Source organism: Hevea brasiliensis, chromosome 4 (genome assembly GCF_030052815.1).
Source record: "Hevea brasiliensis isolate MT/VB/25A 57/8 chromosome 4, ASM3005281v1, whole genome shotgun sequence".
NCBI lineage: Eukaryota > Viridiplantae > Streptophyta > Magnoliopsida > Malpighiales > Euphorbiaceae > Hevea > Hevea brasiliensis.
In genome coordinates this window covers 110,298,429-110,318,140 of record NC_079496.1, presented here as the reverse complement: position 1 = coordinate 110,318,140, position 19,712 = coordinate 110,298,429, and the positions used below count along the sequence as shown (strand labels likewise).

The 19,712-nt window shown below is 35.8% G+C and overlaps 1 protein-coding gene across 4 annotated transcripts; it reads right to left on the bottom strand.

Annotated features, from left to right (window-relative positions):
- Positions 1-1,912: 1,912 nt before the first annotated feature.
- Positions 1,913-19,171, bottom strand: LOC110651357 (conserved oligomeric Golgi complex subunit 3). 4 transcript variants are annotated; one of them, XM_058145900.1, is made up of 25 exons: positions 18,966-19,169; positions 18,598-18,681; positions 18,408-18,518; positions 10,400-10,444; positions 10,251-10,325; positions 10,022-10,117; positions 9,574-9,651; positions 8,699-8,784; positions 8,488-8,554; positions 8,323-8,385; positions 8,116-8,217; positions 7,825-7,929; positions 7,642-7,734; positions 7,466-7,554; positions 7,091-7,310; positions 6,355-6,441; positions 5,551-5,667; positions 5,388-5,420; positions 5,194-5,280; positions 5,050-5,112; positions 4,815-4,931; positions 3,803-3,895; positions 3,304-3,429; positions 2,291-2,391; positions 1,913-2,192 (listed from the first exon to the last, which is right to left on the bottom strand). In XM_058145900.1, the coding sequence occupies exons 1-25, from the start codon at positions 19,047-19,049 to the stop codon at positions 2,063-2,065; spliced, it is 2,352 nt and encodes a 783-aa protein (XP_058001883.1). In that variant the 5' UTR covers positions 19,050-19,169; the 3' UTR covers positions 1,913-2,062. The 4 variants fall into 4 exon arrangements, 3 of the variants coding, with proteins under 3 accessions (XP_058001883.1, XP_058001884.1, XP_058001885.1); XR_009148329.1 differs by lacking the exon at positions 1,913-2,192 and adding an exon at positions 2,914-3,186 and having other exon boundaries at positions 18,966-19,171; XM_058145901.1 differs by lacking the exons at positions 1,913-2,192; positions 2,291-2,391 and adding an exon at positions 2,720-3,186 and having other exon boundaries at positions 18,966-19,171.
- Between the last annotated feature and the right edge of the window lie 541 nt (positions 19,172-19,712).

The following is a 19,712-nucleotide window of genomic DNA, read 5'->3' as shown; positions in this document are numbered from 1 at the left end:
AACTTTATGGACTATATTGTAATTTATTATTACTTTCTCAAATTCATTTGTCATTTTGGCTATAATTGTGACAACTAATTAAATTTTGACTATAAGATACGTAAAACAAAAAAAAAATTAACTACAATTATGAAAAGCCTAAAAATTTTAGATTTTTTTTTTTGTCCAATAAGCCAATATAGAATTATTTCGTGTTATTATTGTACGTACAATAGATAAATGTGGACTATTAGTTATCATAGAATTTACACAATTTAACATAATTAATAGCTATAACAAAATTATTATACATATAACAATTGTATCTTATAACTTTTCATTTATCTGCATCGTTTGACATTCTTTCTTGCTCTTTTTAAATTTCATTCACTTCTTTTTCCACATTTTTGAGCTGAGGCAATCCTAGTGTTTTCCATATTTAAAGGGAAATTTTTGTCTAATTCTAATTTATTGTAACCCAAAATATAATAGGTATAATAAAACTTACCTGTAAAATAAAATAAATTCTGGTAGTTCATATCCATGTCATCTCTCCAAACTTTGTTCACTTCAATTGAAGGTAATAAACAGCTTGATCCATTCGCATAGCATTTGCACTAGTTTGGCAGTGCTAATTTAGCAGTCCCTACTTGCTTGGCTATTGCTGCCTGCCAGCAAATATCTTGCTCAAATTAATTATTTCTTAATTGGCAGACAATTCTGCTATAATTGATGAGTGAACTCAACAGTTGAAACATGCAAAAGCATCAATGCAACATCACATGCAGCATTAAGCTTAATTGAAAACTTTGAACATCAAGCATTTGTCATTGGAGACCAATCTACTAGTTGATAATTAAACAAGAATGTTAACCAGGAAAATTTTAAATTGATCAAGGCTTATTTTGCCTATTGACTATTGCTCAATAGTCAAATTGTATCTTAAACTCTTTTGAGTCTAATTAACCTCCTAAACTATTTGAAATGGCTCTTATTAACACCAAAGTTAACGGTAGCTTTAACTGCTAACAGTTTCCCAACTCTGGCGGTATAATCCCACTCAAGAAATTTATAGACAAGTCAAGCACTCAGGATTTCCCAATTGCCCAAGAGTAGAAGGAATATCATCTTACAACAAATTTGAAGACAAAATCAAAGACTGAAGCTCTTTGCATTTCCCTCAATTAGAAGGAATTGAACCTGAAAGTAAATTCCCATGAAGAAGAAGATGCTTAAGGCTCCCACAATTGCCACCCAAATCATCCGTAATATAACTGCTCAACGAAATTTACCCACTGCTCCACCATTTGTCACTGTTGAAGTCGAAGAAAGAGAGCATTTAAAATTGTCATTGGAGATTCGACTAGAAAGAGGGTTGCAGGTAATACCATGCTTGGAACAAGGGTATGGATCCTTAAGGGAGGTGAGCCCTAATGAGTCTTTAATGATTGCAAATTCGAATAGTAGCAATGACTGCTTATCATCAACGCTGGAAGCTGCCAAACCAACTAAACTGTACACAATTAGAACAAAAAAAAAAAGAAGAACAACAAATAAAGACTTACAAAACGGACCATCGTTAAGTGGTAATGATTAGAATTGAGTGGCATTTTTTTTTTTTTTTTTAGGTTTTAATTGAGGAGAGAGAAGAGATGGTGAAGAAGAAGAAGCTCCTAAATCTCCCCTTAAAGTTTAGAAAAGAACCGTGAATCTGAGGTTTCTAATGGAGGAGATGACGGTAAGGCTGCTGATAATTCAATGTCCGTTTGCGGCCACATGACCACGTGACCTGTGCCGACTCTTTCTAAATTAATTTCTATTAATTTTTTTTATTATATTTGACCATTGAGCAATATTTCAAGGAGCAAAATAAGCCTTTGGCCTTTTAAATTCATAACTGAGTTACGAAAAACGGCATACAAAGGCAAAAGCATACATAACATTTCATCCTTAAATTTCAACTCTACAGTTCTTAATAAATCAGTAATCTTGAAGATTTCAATTCCTTCTGACAAACCATAACTGCCCTACATGTGGTCATGATCTACGAAAAAGAAAAAAATGAATAGGCTTTACATGCATCCTAAAGGAGATTATCAAGTTGTGCTTGCAGCTCCTGTATGGACACCATATTAATGATGCTTTGTTCTTGAGGGGAGTACTCGGCTTTTACAAGGGATTGTAATTGGATATGTGCTTCCACAATATTTGTCCTGCACACAACACAAGATTTTTATACCCAAGAAAATTGCACATGAAGCTTAAGATGAACACGCAAGCATTTGAACCATAGAAAGTCAATGAATTTTACTTTATTGGTTTAAAAAGTATTGTTCTTTTTGATGCGTTCTGCAGATAAAGTTTCATCTTTGCCATCACCACGGGCAATTCTTGCTGAATAGCTGCATTTACCTATCCAAGAAATGTAATACATGAAATCAGCAGACTAAACTAGTTTTACTATGTGCTTCTCAGAAGTAAACTTAAACTAGAGTCAACTTAGTTTCTGGACAAGACAACACCGTTAAACAAACATGTGGATGTATCCTAAATGTCAAAAATTCAAGTGCAGCATGGTTAAAAAGAATTTTCCTAACAAACACTTGTTAACAATGTCCACCATTTGAAAACAAGAAGATTTTTACTGGTGATTCCCTGTCCACCTGAATCCATCAAAAAATTCATTATTAATAATACATTACAAAGCATGCCACATTGACAAGGTGACTTGGAAGAAACATTGCACCACAAATTTAGTAAAATTCTTTATTAAACAGACTTGTTTATGCTTCTCAGCCGACAGGCTATAGGGAGCCTGAAATGATGAGCAAAAGAGCATCCAATGAGAATGGAGCTGTTCATGTTTGTCACTTGGATTGTGCTCTAAATAAGGTAAAATTCCATCTTAAAAAAGCTGAAACATTGTCATTTTACATGTTCTTGTTGGTCTGGAGCAGTTGTTTGAGGAAGACACTTTAAATTGCTGAATACTCCAATGAGTCGGTAGATAAGTTGGGCCCACAGCAATAGGCATAACAGGCTTCCTTAGTCGGTTGACCAATTGCTGCTTCCAAAAGCTTTCCCTAGGGCAGTCCTTGACAACGTACTTTTTTGTGGAGTTAATGAATCTGAGATTTCATTTTTGTTCTCACTTTCATCCCCTTTAATCTCACATGTATAGTTTTTTCGTTGCAGTATAAAGGTTAACTGATACATTCACTTGAGGAAATTAAACTAGAACTAAAAAAAAAAAAAAATCTAGCATCCATGCAGACAGTGGATTTGTAAAACTACAAGATATGTATATAAGGTCCTATAACATACCTTCTGAACAAGTTCAGCCACCTTATCTGGAGTAGCAAATGCTTGATCCTTAAGTGGTTTGGCCATAATTGAGTCTACTTTCTGATTCTGATTACCAGAAGACAGTGCAACTTTTACAGCAGTAACCTGAAAATACAAATTAAAACAGCCCATGCTTGTAGATGATTGTACAATAAATTACAACAAAACCGAGTCCAAGGGTGTATAACCATGGGTGTATAACTATATATATGTGGGATAGGTTCATTTATTTAACATATGTGGGATAGGTTCATTTATTTAACCACCTAGTTCAAGGTTAAAAAATTTTTATCGCAGTATCACACAGATTGTATGTGCTTTCTCCTGTTTTCTGTAGTTGATCTACTTTGATTTATCAACTGCTTTCATGCTTATAGCCCAGGGAGATTAGAATCCCATTTTGCCAGCTGATGCCCTTTTATGCATATAGATCCAGGAAAAGATAGTTTTTAGGTAATTAATTATCAGAACAGCAAACCTTGGTAACAAATGAAAGCATCGGATCCACAACCAGCTTAGTGACCGACATGATGAACTCCTCACAAGTTGCTTTTAGGCTTTTCTCCAGTTCCTTCAAAAAAAAAAAAAAAGATAAAAGAAGAAGAAGAAGAAGAAGAAGAAGAAGAAGAAGAGAGTGAGACGCATATATTAAAGCACTAACGTGGGAGGAATTAAAAAATAGCAAGAATTTTCAACTTGATATCCTAGCATCACCATAATGTGAACCACAACTAAAGAGTGATTAACTAATTCAATTGACACAGAAGAATTCATTTAAAAACCACCAGTCCTAACAGATGATAAGTCTGGAAATGAATGTTTAAGCTCTGCAGCATATAGTAAATCACTGATTGATCAAAAGGGGAGGAAGCATAAAACAATGTTCCTTGCAGTTTCACCAGTCAATTCTTCCAAATCATGCAAAAGCAAAGATATATATATATATATATATATATATATATATAATTTTAGGTCTAAAAAATCTATGTTATACACACACATGCGGATATAAGACAAGTAAGCAATTTGATCAGATGATAACTCTTCTATATTCTAACACAGTTTTATGCTGCTCAAACTATTTTGAGGCATAAGTATCTACAGTATTCTACATACAAAACACAATAGTTTTAGATGAGTCCACACTCTTGGTTCTTCATGTTCTATGATAGGCCATGGATGATACGGTGGAATCAGTCAAGAAGGTTTTAGCATCATAGACCTTACTAAAAACATTAGGCCCAAACTAAGCAAAATTGAAGTATAACTAACTCAATTGCATGGGATTGAGGCAAAGTTGAGTTGAACTTTTATGGAATTAAATGCCTTCTACTCTTCACTTACTGTAAAGAATATGAATGCTGTGCCACCCTAAATACCGTAACATAACCAGTACACATGCTAACAACCCAACTATAAATATGCATACAAGCACAATTAATTTAATAGGAAAACAGAATAAGTTAAGATTATCAAATCAGAAGACACACCTTCTTGGCATCTACTTGACTTTCTAGAACTCGGGGAGACAAAGTTCTTGCTAGTGAAGTTGATCTCGACCAGTCAAACAGAGAAGCCTGACCTCTAAGTATCCGTCTTAAGTGTTCCTGCCCATGTATGTGCATGCAAATAAGGATCTACTTATATATGACATAAATGTAAATGCTACTGTATATTAAAAGAAGAATTTGATCATCCAGAGCTTTAATTTTAGAAAAAACTAACCAACAAATGAGAGAAGTCAAGTTCCTTGTATGTGACTAAAAATTCTATATCAAATGGTGCAATCTGGAAGATCAGAACTTGAGAGTTAAAATAGTTGCATTTATTAGTAAACGCCAAGTAACAAAAGAGGAACAAAGAGAAAACCTGCTCCCTCAAGATTAGAAGATGTTTGATAAGGAAGAGCTGCCCATCCATTGCCGTTGTTCTCTTTGCAATGAGTTTGCTTGCTTTCTATAGCAAATATTAGTAGAAAATGATATAGGAGGATGCCATTAAAGCACAAAAATTTTGCAATTACCACCTATCACAATATAAACAATTATAGATTAGCTACTCACTTGGATAGAAAGGGAGCAAACTTCTACTGCTTCCTGATAGAAATAGCAACACAGGAAAAGAATTAGTCAATTGATTGACAACACAAGCAGAGAAAAGCAATATTATTGGTAAAAATTTACAATACAAAACTGAGAAAGATTAATTGTCCAAGGATCCAAACACCTGTGCTAAACCAGTGAAAACAGATGGTTCTAGACAACGATACAACTTTGAAAGGCATGATAGAGTTTTCTCCAGGGGTGGGTACCAAGTTTTAAATACATCTGGAGTTTCTTCAACCTGCAGAATGAGAAAAAAAAATTAAGACAAAAGAATAATGCTAATAAAGACAATTTTCACACTTATGATGAAATAATAATAATAATAATAATAATAATAATAATAATAATAAAGAAAAAAGTTTGTGTGCCACAAGCTGGAAATAACCATTAACCACCAGTTAGGTATACTTCAACTTTGTCGCATACATACTGCAAACTATACCTGATAATTAACAAAAGTGTATATGAATAGGCATGCCTACTGGCATGAATCAAACTACCATGCCAATGAAAAACTACTGTGCTCAACCACCATAAGATATATCAAATATTTAATCTTCCTGTTGCAAGGTTGCACGCATATAATTCTATCAGATAGGTAAAAATGTTGGGCAAACCACATTGCACGCATGTTTCAATTTGACCAAAGGTATTAAATACTAAATGAGTCAAAATGGATGGTTAGATTGTTCAGTCAAGTTCTGATGTCCTATGTCTGGGGATTTGAAGAACCTATGACCTAGAGAGAGGCCCATGTTGGGCCAAGTCTATGTAACACAGGAAGCAACTAAAGTACAGATAAAAAAGAAGACCCACAGCCAGAGTAGAAACAAAATTCTGAACCTGCTTTGTGGACATTTTAGCATGCTCAACACACATGGATAAACTGAATTGGAAAATACAAAGGCAGTGAGAGGGACTTTACAGAATTAGTTTCTGATTTCATCTCAACAGATTGCTCAAGCTTTGCAGGATAATCCAAGTCTTTATCAGAAGGAACGTAATTAGCTATCTGCAAAAGAAACAAGATAAAATTTCAAAAAAAGAAAGAAAGAGAGATCAACTTGGGAAACAACTCAAAAATATCTCTTTGTAATGCAATTCTTTGCACTCAATTAACTGATATTGTTTATTTCCGCCAAGACTCAAACTATGGCAGCTTGTCTAAACTTCTCTTTCACTGGAAATTGAGTTACTTTAAGGAAGATGCAATTTGCTTGAAATTGGGAAGTAAAAATCCTAGGGTATAACTTTGCAATACTCACAAGTATACAACTATAAAAAATCAATGCTTACCTCTTTCTCATTCACGTGTTCTCAGTATTAAGTTAAATGTGCAAATTCCTGAAGAGTAAAGTTTTCTCACACATTCCATCTATCAATATCGACATGAAAAATCGAATTCCCAAGAAAATTATATAAGAACATGACATCCAAATTCCAAAGAGCAATGTATAACTACAATTTATTTGTGAAATTTGGCATATAATTCTAGCCATGGTTAGATAATGAGTGAATTTTAGATGTAGAAGTATCAACTTTCCAATCCTGGTCAAGTGAAATTACTACCAAAAAGAAAGAGGAAAATTCCATACTCACTAAGCAGGCATGCATGGTTATCAAAGAATCAATAGGAGTCACTTTCAAGACAAAAAACACACCTCATCATGAATATGCGTTCGAGCTCGGAAAGTCAGCCGTTCATGAATATCCGCCAAAATTCTTTCCAATGTAGGACGTAGCCCAGCCAATGACTCACTCCGTCTGCTAAGCTGTTCTCCCAAGACTTCAACTTTAAGTATGTCAACAAGTTCACAAAGAAGATCAACATTGATTTCATGAATAAGTTTTGGACGCAATGTATCATACAAGAAAGTAGACCTGCAATATAGTTATAAATTCAAATTGAGAGTATACTGAGGAATTTGATGTTAAATTTGGAGAGGAAAGGAATCAGGAAAGGGTAACCCCAATGCACAAATAATAAATAAATAAGAAAAGGAAATCTCCACCATATGAGGCTGGAAGAAACTTACAGAGGATCAACCAATGGAGCCAAACCAGAAACATCCTCTGAGGAAGATGGGAAAAAGTGATCAAAGAGTTGGTGCTCAAGCTGACAAACCTGAAATTTACAGTTGATTCAGTCAAGAAACCCATAACTCACATCCATCCATATTTACCAATCATAGTTCAGTGATAGTAAAACTACCTGCATTAGATATGCACATCCAGATCTAGTCAATGATGGCAAGGCCTCTTTCTTGGCAAACTCAGATATTCGTTGAAGTACAATGCCTTTTACCTGGATAGAAAAAAACAAATGACTTCATAATTATAGCCAGTTGGCCCAGAAAAGTAAAATACTAGAAATATATAGAAAAAAAAAGCTCACCAAAGAAAGCCGCTGTTCACAGTACAATTTGTGGCATTCTTCAAGAACTTGAGCATACTCTTTTTTAGATGATCTGCCTTCAATTTCCTCCAATATGGGCTTCAGCTGCAATAATTATTTGTTAGCTTCCCCTACAGAATAGGCACAGAATTCAATACTCCACATGAAATAGAATTTTTCTTAGTAAATCATTTAAAATCCTATCACTTTACGCCTTTGATAAGTAATCTGCAATTGAACTTCAGCATTCATTATCAGAAACCAAATGAAGAGCAAAAAACTAGACTTTACCTCATTTGCAGCTGCCTTGAATCGGACATAGATAACAGATGCCTCTACACCCTCAGAAACAGATGTCTTGCTGCCACCAGTGCTCCGGATTGCCGCCTGGACCTGAAGAGAGAACAAAAAAACAACCATGCCACAGAGCAGAGCAGAAGTACATACATGTGCATACACACACTGGTTAAAACTTTTAAGTCCACTTGGATACTTTACCTGCGAAGAAGCGCCTTTCAGACCAGAAAGTACATGAGAACGAATCATACCAAGGGCTCGAGACTGTTAAAACACATAAATTTTCGTAAAATGTTGAAAATGGAAACAAATCTTATGCCTTGGTATTTTCCATTTACCAACAAATTACATGCATCACTCATTTACCTGGAGTTGCCGAAATTTAAGCAAATAAATACTAGATTCTGCATATTGTGGATTGCTTTCAACATATCTGAGGCAAAGAAAAAAGAATAAATTAATAGTTTAAAAAAGAAAAGACATTGACTTCCAGTATAGTTTATTAAATTCCCAAATTTTTACAAAGTAGTAACACAGGATTAAATTTGAATATAGAAAACAAAAAATTGTCACTTACGATATGCACTCATCAAGCCGTTTGAGCAGTGGAAGAAAGTTCTCACTTCCAACATTCACTTTTGCAGAATAAAAATTGGTAGCAATCTGTACACAGATAGACAATCACACAATTCATTTATCCCAGAACAAGTTATAAAACCAATAGTTTGTGAAATTTTTTATTGCATGTGCATAAACCAATACATCAAGCCATTAAGAGAAATTTAGAATCTAAATGAAGTGATATAATTAGATACACAAAAGCATCATTATAAACAATCAGGAAGCATTAATCATACATCAAACCAAGAAAAAAACAAAGGCAGCCCTAGCACTAAAAAAGAAGATGAATACCTTGGGACAAATGATAGATCTAGAATTAAAAATGGTAAATGACTAAATAAATAGCAACAATCAAACACATAGTCAAATGATCAACATCAAAAAGCTATCCTATAGCCCATCTCAGGGATAATTCAAGAATGAAAGTTCCAGAAAGGGAGGTTTTTGAAAGTTCCAGAAAGGGAGGTTTTTCTCCTTTTCAACGTCTTGCAGAAACTTTGACAATTTGGAATTCCCAGAAATTCTTCCGGAATTCCCAGGCAATCTTCTCTACAATTCAATGAAAAGGTCATGTGGTTGTGATCATTTTGGTTTGTATACGTTGTGGATCTGTGTGAGCATGTGAGGAGTTGCTTAAATTATATACTCCTATCATAAACAACTGAGTTCTGGATAGGGATGATTACTTCTAAGGTTCAAATATTTGTGAAACTTCTAAGAGGTCAGTCGTTGTATCCTTAAGAGGACATGACAGGACTAGGTGGAAAACGAAGACAAAATGTAACACATGCAGATTTGAAAATCTAGGCAAGATTAGCATTCAAACCTTACATTCTCCAATTCATCAAAGTAGTGGAGCTTACTGCGAAGTGCTTCTGCAAACTCAATCAGTCTTTGCTTCTCTACCAACTGCAAATGAAAACAAAAAATGAGAAAACCAACTCAACCAATTTAAAGTTTTATGCTAGCAATTACATGATCATTTAAAATGGTCACAAAGTACAATTATCAAAACATCTTGAAAAACAAACTTTAAAACTTGGGATCATAGAACCTATGGCATTGATGATCAATATAAACAAGATATCATCTATAGATTTAACTTGTTCATGCTATTCCTAGTAAAAGCAATCACTGTTGCCAGGTCCAATCAATCAAAAAAGATCCGCATTAAGGTTTTGAATGCTTGAGGGACCAGAATCTGTGGTTTGTGGAATAAACAGAAGCCAATCCCAACAACAATTCCAAGAAGTGAACAGATAAAAGAAAGAAAAAACACCAGTCGGTCACAGGCATCATGAAGAGTCTTAGTCTTTGTAGCTACTGCTTGGTGTTGCAACTGAAGTCCATTAAATAAATCCAGAGTTTCATCCACCTGCAGATAGAAGCTCAACAATATTCATAGTATACTATTAAAAAAAAAAAAAAAAAAAAAAACAACTGTGATAGAGCTTGTCAACGATACAAGAGCACTGAAAAGTGAAAAGAAAAGAAAAACACAAATATACCTGAAGAAGTATATCATCACATGTCTGTATGCGCTCTGTCAAAGTGTTAACATAGTGCTGATACTTCTCCTCTGTCTGCAAGTGTATGATAACAACTAGAAATAAACAAATGTTTACAACAACTCCATAACAAAGTATGCTGCACTTACCTCTGATTTCAAGGCTGATTCAAGATCTGTAAACCATTTGTAGAACTGCGCCAAAAAAGAAAATTCCAGATTTTTCATAAATTATTTCTAAAACGTAATAATCAAAGCAATTAGATAAAATCAAGCAACATGTTTCACATGTTAGTATGGTGACCAGCTCATATGAATTACTAGTTTCCATATAACTGTACATATCTTTGTAAATATGATATAAATAGCTTTCTATACTTAGGATTATAGCTAGCTGTATGAATCTGTGTAATTAAGGAGTAAATAACTTTTCATAATTAGGCTGATACTATAGCTGATTTTTAGGAATGTAAATCAAGATGATTTCTATTTAAATGAAAGGAATCTATTGGAGAGACATTCAGCAAAAATTATCATGGTATTAGAGCCTGCTCTCTGAATCTGTGTTTCCTTGTCTTCTTTGAGTTCTTTGGTTTTTTTTTTGTTTTCTTGATTTTATTTGGTGATCAGTCCTAATATCTCAGGCTCTTGGCTCTTGGTTCTCTGATTGTATTCGTGCCTTTGGTCACAAAAATTTCTGGTTTTCTTTTCTGGTTTTCTTTGTGCTGTTCAAGATGACAACTTCAAACCATTTTGAGACTTTCAATGTTCGATTCACTGGAAAAAATTATCCTGCCTGGGAATTTCAGTTTCAATTATTTGTCACGGGGAAAGAATTATGGGGTCATGTTGATGGCAGTGATCCAGCTCCTACAGATTCTAAGGAGTTGCTTCAATGGAACGTTAAAGATGCTCGGGTAATGACCTGGATTTTAGGGTCTGTTGACCTTCTTATTGTTCCTAATCTAAGGCCATAAAAGACTGCAACGGCCATGTGGGATTACTCAAAAAAGGTTTACAATCAAGACAATGCTGCAAGACGTTTTCAATTGGAGAATGACATTGCTAATTATTCTCAGGGAAATCTCTCCATCCAGGAATATTTTTCTGGTTTTCACAACTTATGGGCAGAATTTACTGACATTGTTTATGCTAAGGTACCTGCAGAATCTCTTTCTGTAATTCAGGCAATTCATGAGCAAAGCAAGAGAGATCAATTTCTAATGAAATTGAGATATGATTTTGAGACGATTCGCTCAAATTTAATGAGTCGTGATCCTTCACCCTCCTTAGATGTTTGTTTTGGGGATGTTATGGAAAGTCAATCACTATATTATTTCTTTGTATATTTTGTATTCTGTATTCCTATTTAGGATTTCTTATTTAGGATTTATTCCTAATTAGTAGAACACAATTATAGGAATCAATTGTATATATATACCCATGTACAGATTAATTGAAATTAAGGAGAATCATCTCTTTCTACATGGTATCAGAGCACGAGTCACCTCAAGAAGATGCCGATTTTTTCTTTCGGCCACGCCATTTTGGGATGGGGTATCCACACAGGAAGACTGATGAAGAATGCCATTTTATGTCATATAAGACTGAAATGTACTGAAAAGTATTCTTTGGCATTGTCACTTCTTAATATGCGCACAGAAATATTAAATTGAGTTTTGATTTCATTACAAAATGCACAAAAGATAGAAAACAACTCAGAACGATTCTTCATTAAATATAACTAGGTAACACGAGAGTAATCATCAACAAAAGTAACAAAATAACGAAATCCAGTTTTAAAAGTAACAGAACAAGGACCCCAAACATCAGAATGAACTAACTCAAAAGGGGATGAAGCTCGTTTATTGACTCTAGACACAGAAGGAAAATGATAATGTTTTGCAAACTGATACGACTCACATTCTAGTACTGATAAAGACTGAAACTGAGGACACAGCTTCTTCATGGTAGACAAAGAAGGATGGCCCAATCTACAATGAGTTTCAAGAGGTGTTAAGGTACTGGAGCAAACAAGCGACCGCGGTACATGATTTTTCAGAATGTAGAGACCACCTGACTCACGTTCTCTACCAATAATCTGCTTCGTCGTAAGATCCTGAAACAAACACTGGTCAGGAAAAAAGGAAACAGAACAATTTAAGGTACGAGTAAGTTTACTAACAGAAAGTAGATTAAAAGAGAATTTTGATAGACACAAAACAGATGACAAAGAAATTGACGAAGTCGGGTTCGCAGTTCCAGAACCCATGACACAGGAAGTAGAACCATCAGCTAAAGTAACTGTAGAGGAAATGAGATTAGACTGAAAAGCAGATAAAAGACTAGAATTACCTGTCATGTGATCTGTCGCACCAGAATCAACAACCCATTTGGATGAGGAAGACACAAGGGATATAGTGGATTTACCTGACTCAGCGATCGCAGTGACAGGGGAATTGGTAGGCTTTAGAGATGCCTAATACTAGAAAAACTGTGCAAAATTCTCTGCAGATACCAAAATAGTTTCTCAGAGGAAAATACAGTAGAATCCTCTGCTGCCATATTTGCCGTCTGTGATCGCTGATTTTTCCTCTGAAGTTGCGAACAATTATATTTTGTATGGCCAGGCTCATGGCAATAATAACAAATGACTCCTCTTGAGTCCTGATTAGAACTAGCCTCTCCATTACGCTGATTACTTCTGTTGCCTGTAATTCCTCCTCTACTTCCTCTTCTATTACCCTGTTGTCCATTTGGATTACGGCTAATAAGAGCACTACTGGCAGGTTGTGAAGATTGGGTACTTTCTGTACGAAGGATCCGTGTGAACGTTTCATGCAAAGAGGAAATCTTAGAACTGGAGAGAATCTGAGATTTAGCTGTCACATACTGTGAAGGAAGGCCTGCAAGAAAACTCATAACAGCCAGTTGCTCCCGTTGGGCCTGCTGAACTTTCACATCAGGACTAAAAGGCAACAATACATTAAGTTCCTCATATACCCGTTTAAAATCCATAAAATAAGCCGTAAGAGACTTATCCTCTTTCTCAGCACGGTAGAATGCCCTACAAACATCATAAATACGTGAAATATTTCCTTTACTAGAATACAAAAAATCTAAGTAATCCATCGATTCCTTAACAAATTCACAGTGATTAATTAAACTAATTACCTCACTGTGAATCGAGTTCCGAAGTTGCAAAAACAACCGAGCATCCTCTCTTAGCCAAGTTTGTCATGTATCATCAGTAAGTGGATCTTTAGTAAGGTGATCATCCTTATCAATGCTACGCAAATAGACCCTAACAGTCTTACTCCACTCCAAATAATTCGAACCATTAAGTTTGTGTTCCGTGACCTTAGTCATCACTGGAATCAAATCAGAAATAATATTCTTATTGTCTGCCATTTGTTGAGACAAAGAAAACTAACCGAAACGCTAATCCAAAGTGTTTACAGCAGCAAAATAACCCAAAATCACAAATCAAGCAAATACCAAAATAGGATCCGAGAACCAAACCTAAGAAGTCCTTTAATGGTGTACTGGATCAGGCAACAGTACACAGTGGTGGAATGAGGGGGTTGAGGCGACGCCGGCGATGTTGATCGGAGTCGAAACAGCCAATTGGCGGCCAAGGTCTCTCCTGAGCTAGGTGGTGAGAACAAATAGTCACCCTAGATAGATAACCTGCTCTAAGGTTGATAGGAGGTCAACTACTGGATATTACATTTTTGTTAGGGGAAATTTGGTGTCTTGGAGAAGCAAGAAGCAGAGTGTAGTTTCTCGATCTAGTGCTGAATCCAAATACACAATCAGTATGTGAGGTAATGTGGATACTTCAATTACTAGATGAGACAGGTTTTAAGACCTCCCTGCCTGCGAAATTGTGGTGTGATAATCAAGCTGCTCTCCATATTGCTTCTAATCCGGTGTTTCATGAGCGGACCAAACATATTAAGATTGATTGTCACTTTGTTCGTGAAAAAATTCAACAACAGATCATCTCAACAGGACACATCAAAACTGGAGAGCAGTTACGAGATATTTTTACAAAAGCTCTGAATGGAGCTAGGATTGACTACATTTGTAACAAGTTGGACATGATTAACATCTATGTTCCAACTTGAGGGGGAGTGTTATGGAAAGTCAATCACTATATTATTTCTTTGTATATTCTGTATTCTGTATCCCCATTTAGGATTTCTTATTTAGGATTTCTTCTTAATTAGTAGAACACAATTATAGGAATCAATTGTACATATATACCCATGCACAGATTAATTGAAATTAAGGAGAATCATCTCTTTCTACAGGGGAATTACTTCGTGAAGGGCAGCGTCTTCTCACACAAAGCACTTTTAAGCAAGAGAATACTGTCACGGTCGCATTTGCGGCTCAAGGAAAAGGGAAGGGTAGGGATATGAACAACACACAGTGTTATAGCTGTAAAGAATATGGACATATTGCTGCCAATTGTGGAAAGAAGTTCTGCAACTACTGTAAACAGCTCAGACACATCATAAAGGAGTGTCCTACACATCCTCAAAACCGTAGAGCCAATGCTTCCTCAGCTGCAATGAATAGTTATAATCACTTTGCTGCTCTAGCTATATCTACAACTCCTTCTACAGCTGCTGAACCTGTTGTTCTTACTCCTGAAATGGTGCAGCAAATGATTGTTTCAGCCTTTTCTGCCTTAGGGCTACAAGGTAATTATATTGCATCTTCTCAATTTTGGCTTGTTGATTCTGCTGCTTCAAACCATATAACCAACTCATCTAGTATGCTTAAAAATGTTTGTAAGTATCATGGTTCAACAGAAATTCAAATTGCTAATGGAAGTAATATACCTATTACTAAGGTTGGGGATCTTACTCCATCTTTAAAAAATATTTTTGTATCTCCAAAGCTCTCTACTAAGCTAATTTCAGTTGGTCAGTTGGTGGATAACAATTGTGATGTACATTTTTCTCGTAATGATTGTCCCGTGCAGGATCAGGTGTCGGGGACAGAAATCGCGAAGGGGCCTAAAGTTGGAAGATTGTTTCCCTTATTTTTTTCCACTCCTAATGTCACTTCTTTTGCTTGTACCACTATTGCTAGTAAGAGTGAAGTATGGCATAAATATTTAGGTCATCCAAATTTTGCTATTTTGTCTCATTTATCAAATTCTGGTTTATTGGGAAATAAAGACCATTTCTCTAATGTTTCTTTTGATTGTTCCACATGTAAACTAGGCAAAAGTAAAACTCTTCCTTTTCCTTCTAGTGGTAGTCGTGCTGTAAAATGTTTTGATATAATTCATAGTGATGTTTGGGGCATCACCCCAATTATTTCTCATGCTCACTACAAGTACTTTGTGACATTCATTGATGATTACAGTCGATATACATGGGTATATTTCCTTCATTCCAAATCTGATGTATTTTCTGCTTTCAAGACCATCTTGGCTTATATTGAGACTCAATTTTCTACTTGTATTAAAGTATTGCGATCTGATTCTGGTGGGGAATATATGTCTCATGCATTTCATGATTTTTTGCGTGAGAAAGGCATTGTCTCACAACGCTCATGCTCATATACACTGCAACAAAATGAGATTGTTGAACGCAAAAACCGTCATCTTTTGGATGTCACTCGAACTTTATTGATTGAGTCTTCTGTTCCATCCAAATTCTGAGTGGAAGCCTTGTCTACTGCAGATGACTTAATTAATAGACTGTCATCTCAGGTGTTAAATCTTGACTCTCCATATTATCGTCTTTATCATCAATATCCTAGCTATCATGATTTACATACATTTGGTTGTGTTTGTTTTGTACATTTGCCTTCTCATGAACGTCATAAACTTTCTGCTCAATCTGCTAAATGTGCCTTTATGGGTTATAGTTCTTCTCAAAAGGGTTTTGTTTGCTATGATCCAAGTTCTAACAAATTTCGTGTTTCTAGAAATGTTATTTTCTTTGAGAATCAGTATTTCTTTTCTACTTATGTTGAGCCCTCTTCTGTTATTACCATTCTTCCTACTTTTGAGGATTTACCATCTCTTCCTAATCGGTTTAAGCCTGGACTTGTGTATGAAAGACGTCAATCAACTTTGCTCCTTCCCGAGACTGATCCGCCACCTGCGCCTGCTTCTGAGCCTACCTCTGAGATTTCTTCTGAGCTTGCTCCTCCCGAGCCTATCCTTCGCCGATCTACTAGAGTATCTCGTCCTCCTAACTGGTATGGTTTTTCTGCTACTTTGTCTGATATTTCTATTCCATCATGTTACTCACAAGCTTCCAAGCATGAGTGTTGGCAGAAAGCCATGCAGGAGGAACTTCAGGCTCTCCAAGAGAATCACACATGGGAAATTGTTTCCTGTCCTCCAACTATTAAGCCCATTGGATGTAAATGAGTTTACTCGGTTAAGCTTCGTTCTGATGGCACTCTAGATAAATATAAAGCTCGATTGGTTGCTCTTGGTAACAAGCAGGAGTATGGGGTGGACTATGAGAAGACTTTTGCTCCCGTAGCAAAAATGACTATAGTGCGCACTGTTATTGCCATTGCTGCTTCTCAAGGTTGGCCTCTTCATCAAATGGACGTAAAAAATGCTTTTCTCCATGGAGATCTTAAAGAGGACATTTATATGGAACCTCCACCTGGTTTGTTTTCCTCATCTACATCAAATGTGTGTAAGTTAAAAAGATCTTTGTATGGCCTGAAACAAGCTCCACACGCATGGTTTGAAAAGTTTCGGTCCACTTTGCTTCATTTCTCTTTTGTGCAAAGCAAATATGACTCCTCTTTGTTTCTTTGCAAAACATCTACTGGTTTTGTTCTACTTCTTGTTTATGTAGATGACATAGTTATCACCGGAACCGATTCATCATTGATCAAAAACATTCAACAATATCTTTAGGATTCTTTTTATATGAAGGATCTTGGTTCTCTTACGTATTTCTTGGGATTGGAGGTTCATTGTGATTCTTCTGGTGTATTTTTACATCAGCACAAATATACTAAGGATTTGATTACTTTGGCAGGCCTTCAAGATTCGTCCCTAGTTGATACTCCACTGGAATTAAATGTTAAGTATCATCGTGAGAAGGGAGATCTTCTTCCTGATCCAACTTTATTTCGGCAATTAGTTGGCAGTCTGAATTATCTTACTATTACAAGGCTTGATATCTCTTTTGCAGTTCAACAAGTCAGTCAATTCATGCATGCTCCACGTCATCTGCATTTGGTGGCTGTTCGTCGCATCATTAGATATCTCTTAGACTCTCCTAGCCGTGGTTTATTCTTTCCTGTTGGCTCTTCTATTCGCCTTGTTGCTTTTAGTGATGCTGATTGAGCCGGATGTCCAGATACTCATCGCTCTGTCACAGGTTGGTGTATGTTTCTTGGAGATTCCTTGATATCTTGGAAGAGTAAGAAATAGGACCGTGTTTCAAAATCTTCCACAGAGTCCGAATATCGGGCCATGTTAGCTGCTTGCTCAAAGATTGTTTGGCTTCGAGGACTACTTGCAGAAATTGGATTTCCTCAGTCTACTCCTACTCCTCTCTATGCTGACAACACTAGTGCCATTCAGATTGCCACAAATCTAGTTTTCCATGAGCATACCAAACATATCGAGGTAGATTGTCATTCTATTCGGGAAGCCATTGATACAGGTGTCATTTCTCTTCCCCATGTTTCCACTGCTCTTCAAATTGCTGATGTGTTTACGAAATCTATGACTCGGCAACGTCATCAATTTCTAGTTGGCAAATTGATGCTTCTTGATCGCCCAGCATCAATTTGAGAGGGGATGTTAGTATGGTGACCGGCTCATATGAATTACTAGTTTCCATATAGCTGTACATATCTTTGTAAATATGGTATAAATAGCTTTCTATACTTAGGATTATAGCTAGCTGTATGAATCTGTGTAGTTAAGGAGTAAATAACTTTCCATAATTAGGCTAATATTATAGCTGATTTTTAGGAATGTAAATTTATATGATTTCTATTTAAATGAAAGGACTCTCTATTGGAGAGACATTCAGCAAAAATTGTCATCACACACACGGGTATTTCAATTTGAAAAACTTAACAACTCTAAAAGCCTAGATTAGAATAACAGCTACGAAAGCTGGATATGGTTATGAAAGAAAAAGATAACCTGATTCGTATTAACTAAAACTGCATCTATGGCTTGAGAATCTCCAAAAGCGCTATCCTCAGTGGAAACAGCCAAGCCCCCATTGTCCTGCCTAGAGATATGATCTTGGGCCTGTAAAAGAGCACAAGACAATAATTTTCCAGACAAAATCTTAAACAATCCTAAGTGAAGATTAAAAATTAGGTCTAACCAAATTGGAAGGATATGGTCGCTCGGCGACGGCATGAGACAATGCGACGATTGCTGCTTGCTGTTTCTCCAAGAGAGGAGCATTCTGCATCGCAAAATCAAAAGGAACAGTGAAAACTACGAGTTTCATGAAATGAAGCATAGATCACACTCGTTCACCTCAAATGTAAAATCTATCCTCAGATTGGATCGAATTCAATAGTCGGAAATGAGAAAGTAGCAGTTGTAGATCTAGCATTTTAACTTTTGTAATCCTAAATTAGCACCCAATGATGGAATCAGGGATCATTTCTAAAGAGAGATCAAAAATCAAGAAGCTATAGAGCAAGCTTTGGACGAGGAAAAGAGGGAGAAATTTCCTTAACAAACCTGCTCCCAAGTAGAAGCGAAGTTGTATCCTTTGGAAATGGCAACGGATTTGTGGAGGTTTGGAGGGCTCGCTTTGTTTGCCATTTTCCGATGGATTGAGAGAGGGGAGATTTTCCTACTACTACTGGAACTGAACCTCCCCAACGGTTGACAACTCCCTTATGCGAATTGAGCGTTCATCTTCATCATTATAAACAGCGTCCTCAGGGGATTGACCCAAAACCGCGCGCTTTGCGAAAACTGATATGAAACGATGTCGTCTTCTTTCACTTTGGCTCACGGTCACGAGTGAAACCGGGTCAAGTTTTGCACCGGTGATGGGGTCAATTTCACCGAATTTATATTATAGGTGCTAAGCCTAAAGCGCACTTGATCAAATTTATTTTACCGCTTTTTATATGATTTTAAATCTTGATTAATAATTAAATTAAGACTTATATTAAATTGTATCGGAATGAATTATATTGAATTTAAAAAATAAGGTCAGAAATATTTTATAGCCCAAAATACAAAAAAAATTCAAATATTTAGCAATCCCATTGTCTCTCTAACTTATCATCCTTCTCTTTCTCCTCCTCCTAACTTCAAACAGATTTATATTTTAAATTCATGCCAAGAAAGGCTGGAGCTTCCCCATTAAGAACAAGGCAAAAACAATTATTTTTTTCATTTTAATTTATTAATATATATAATATAATTTATTTATTAAAAAAATATAATTAGAAATAAAATTTTGACATTATTTTA

Excerpts from the sequence above, each read along its gene's own strand:
- LOC110651357 (XM_058145900.1), bottom strand. The coding sequence starts at position 19,049 with ATGGCAAACAAAGCGAGCCCTCCAAACCTCCACAAATCCGTTGCCATT. Across the intron at positions 8,555-8,698 it reads CGGCTTGATGAGTGCATATC|ATATGTTGAAAGCAATCCAC; the intron begins GTAAGTGACAAT and ends TCTTTGCCTCAG. Across the intron at positions 3,896-4,814 it reads GTCAAGTAGATGCCAAGAAG|GAACTGGAGAAAAGCCTAAA; the intron begins GTGTGTCTTCTG and ends TTTTTTTTGAAG.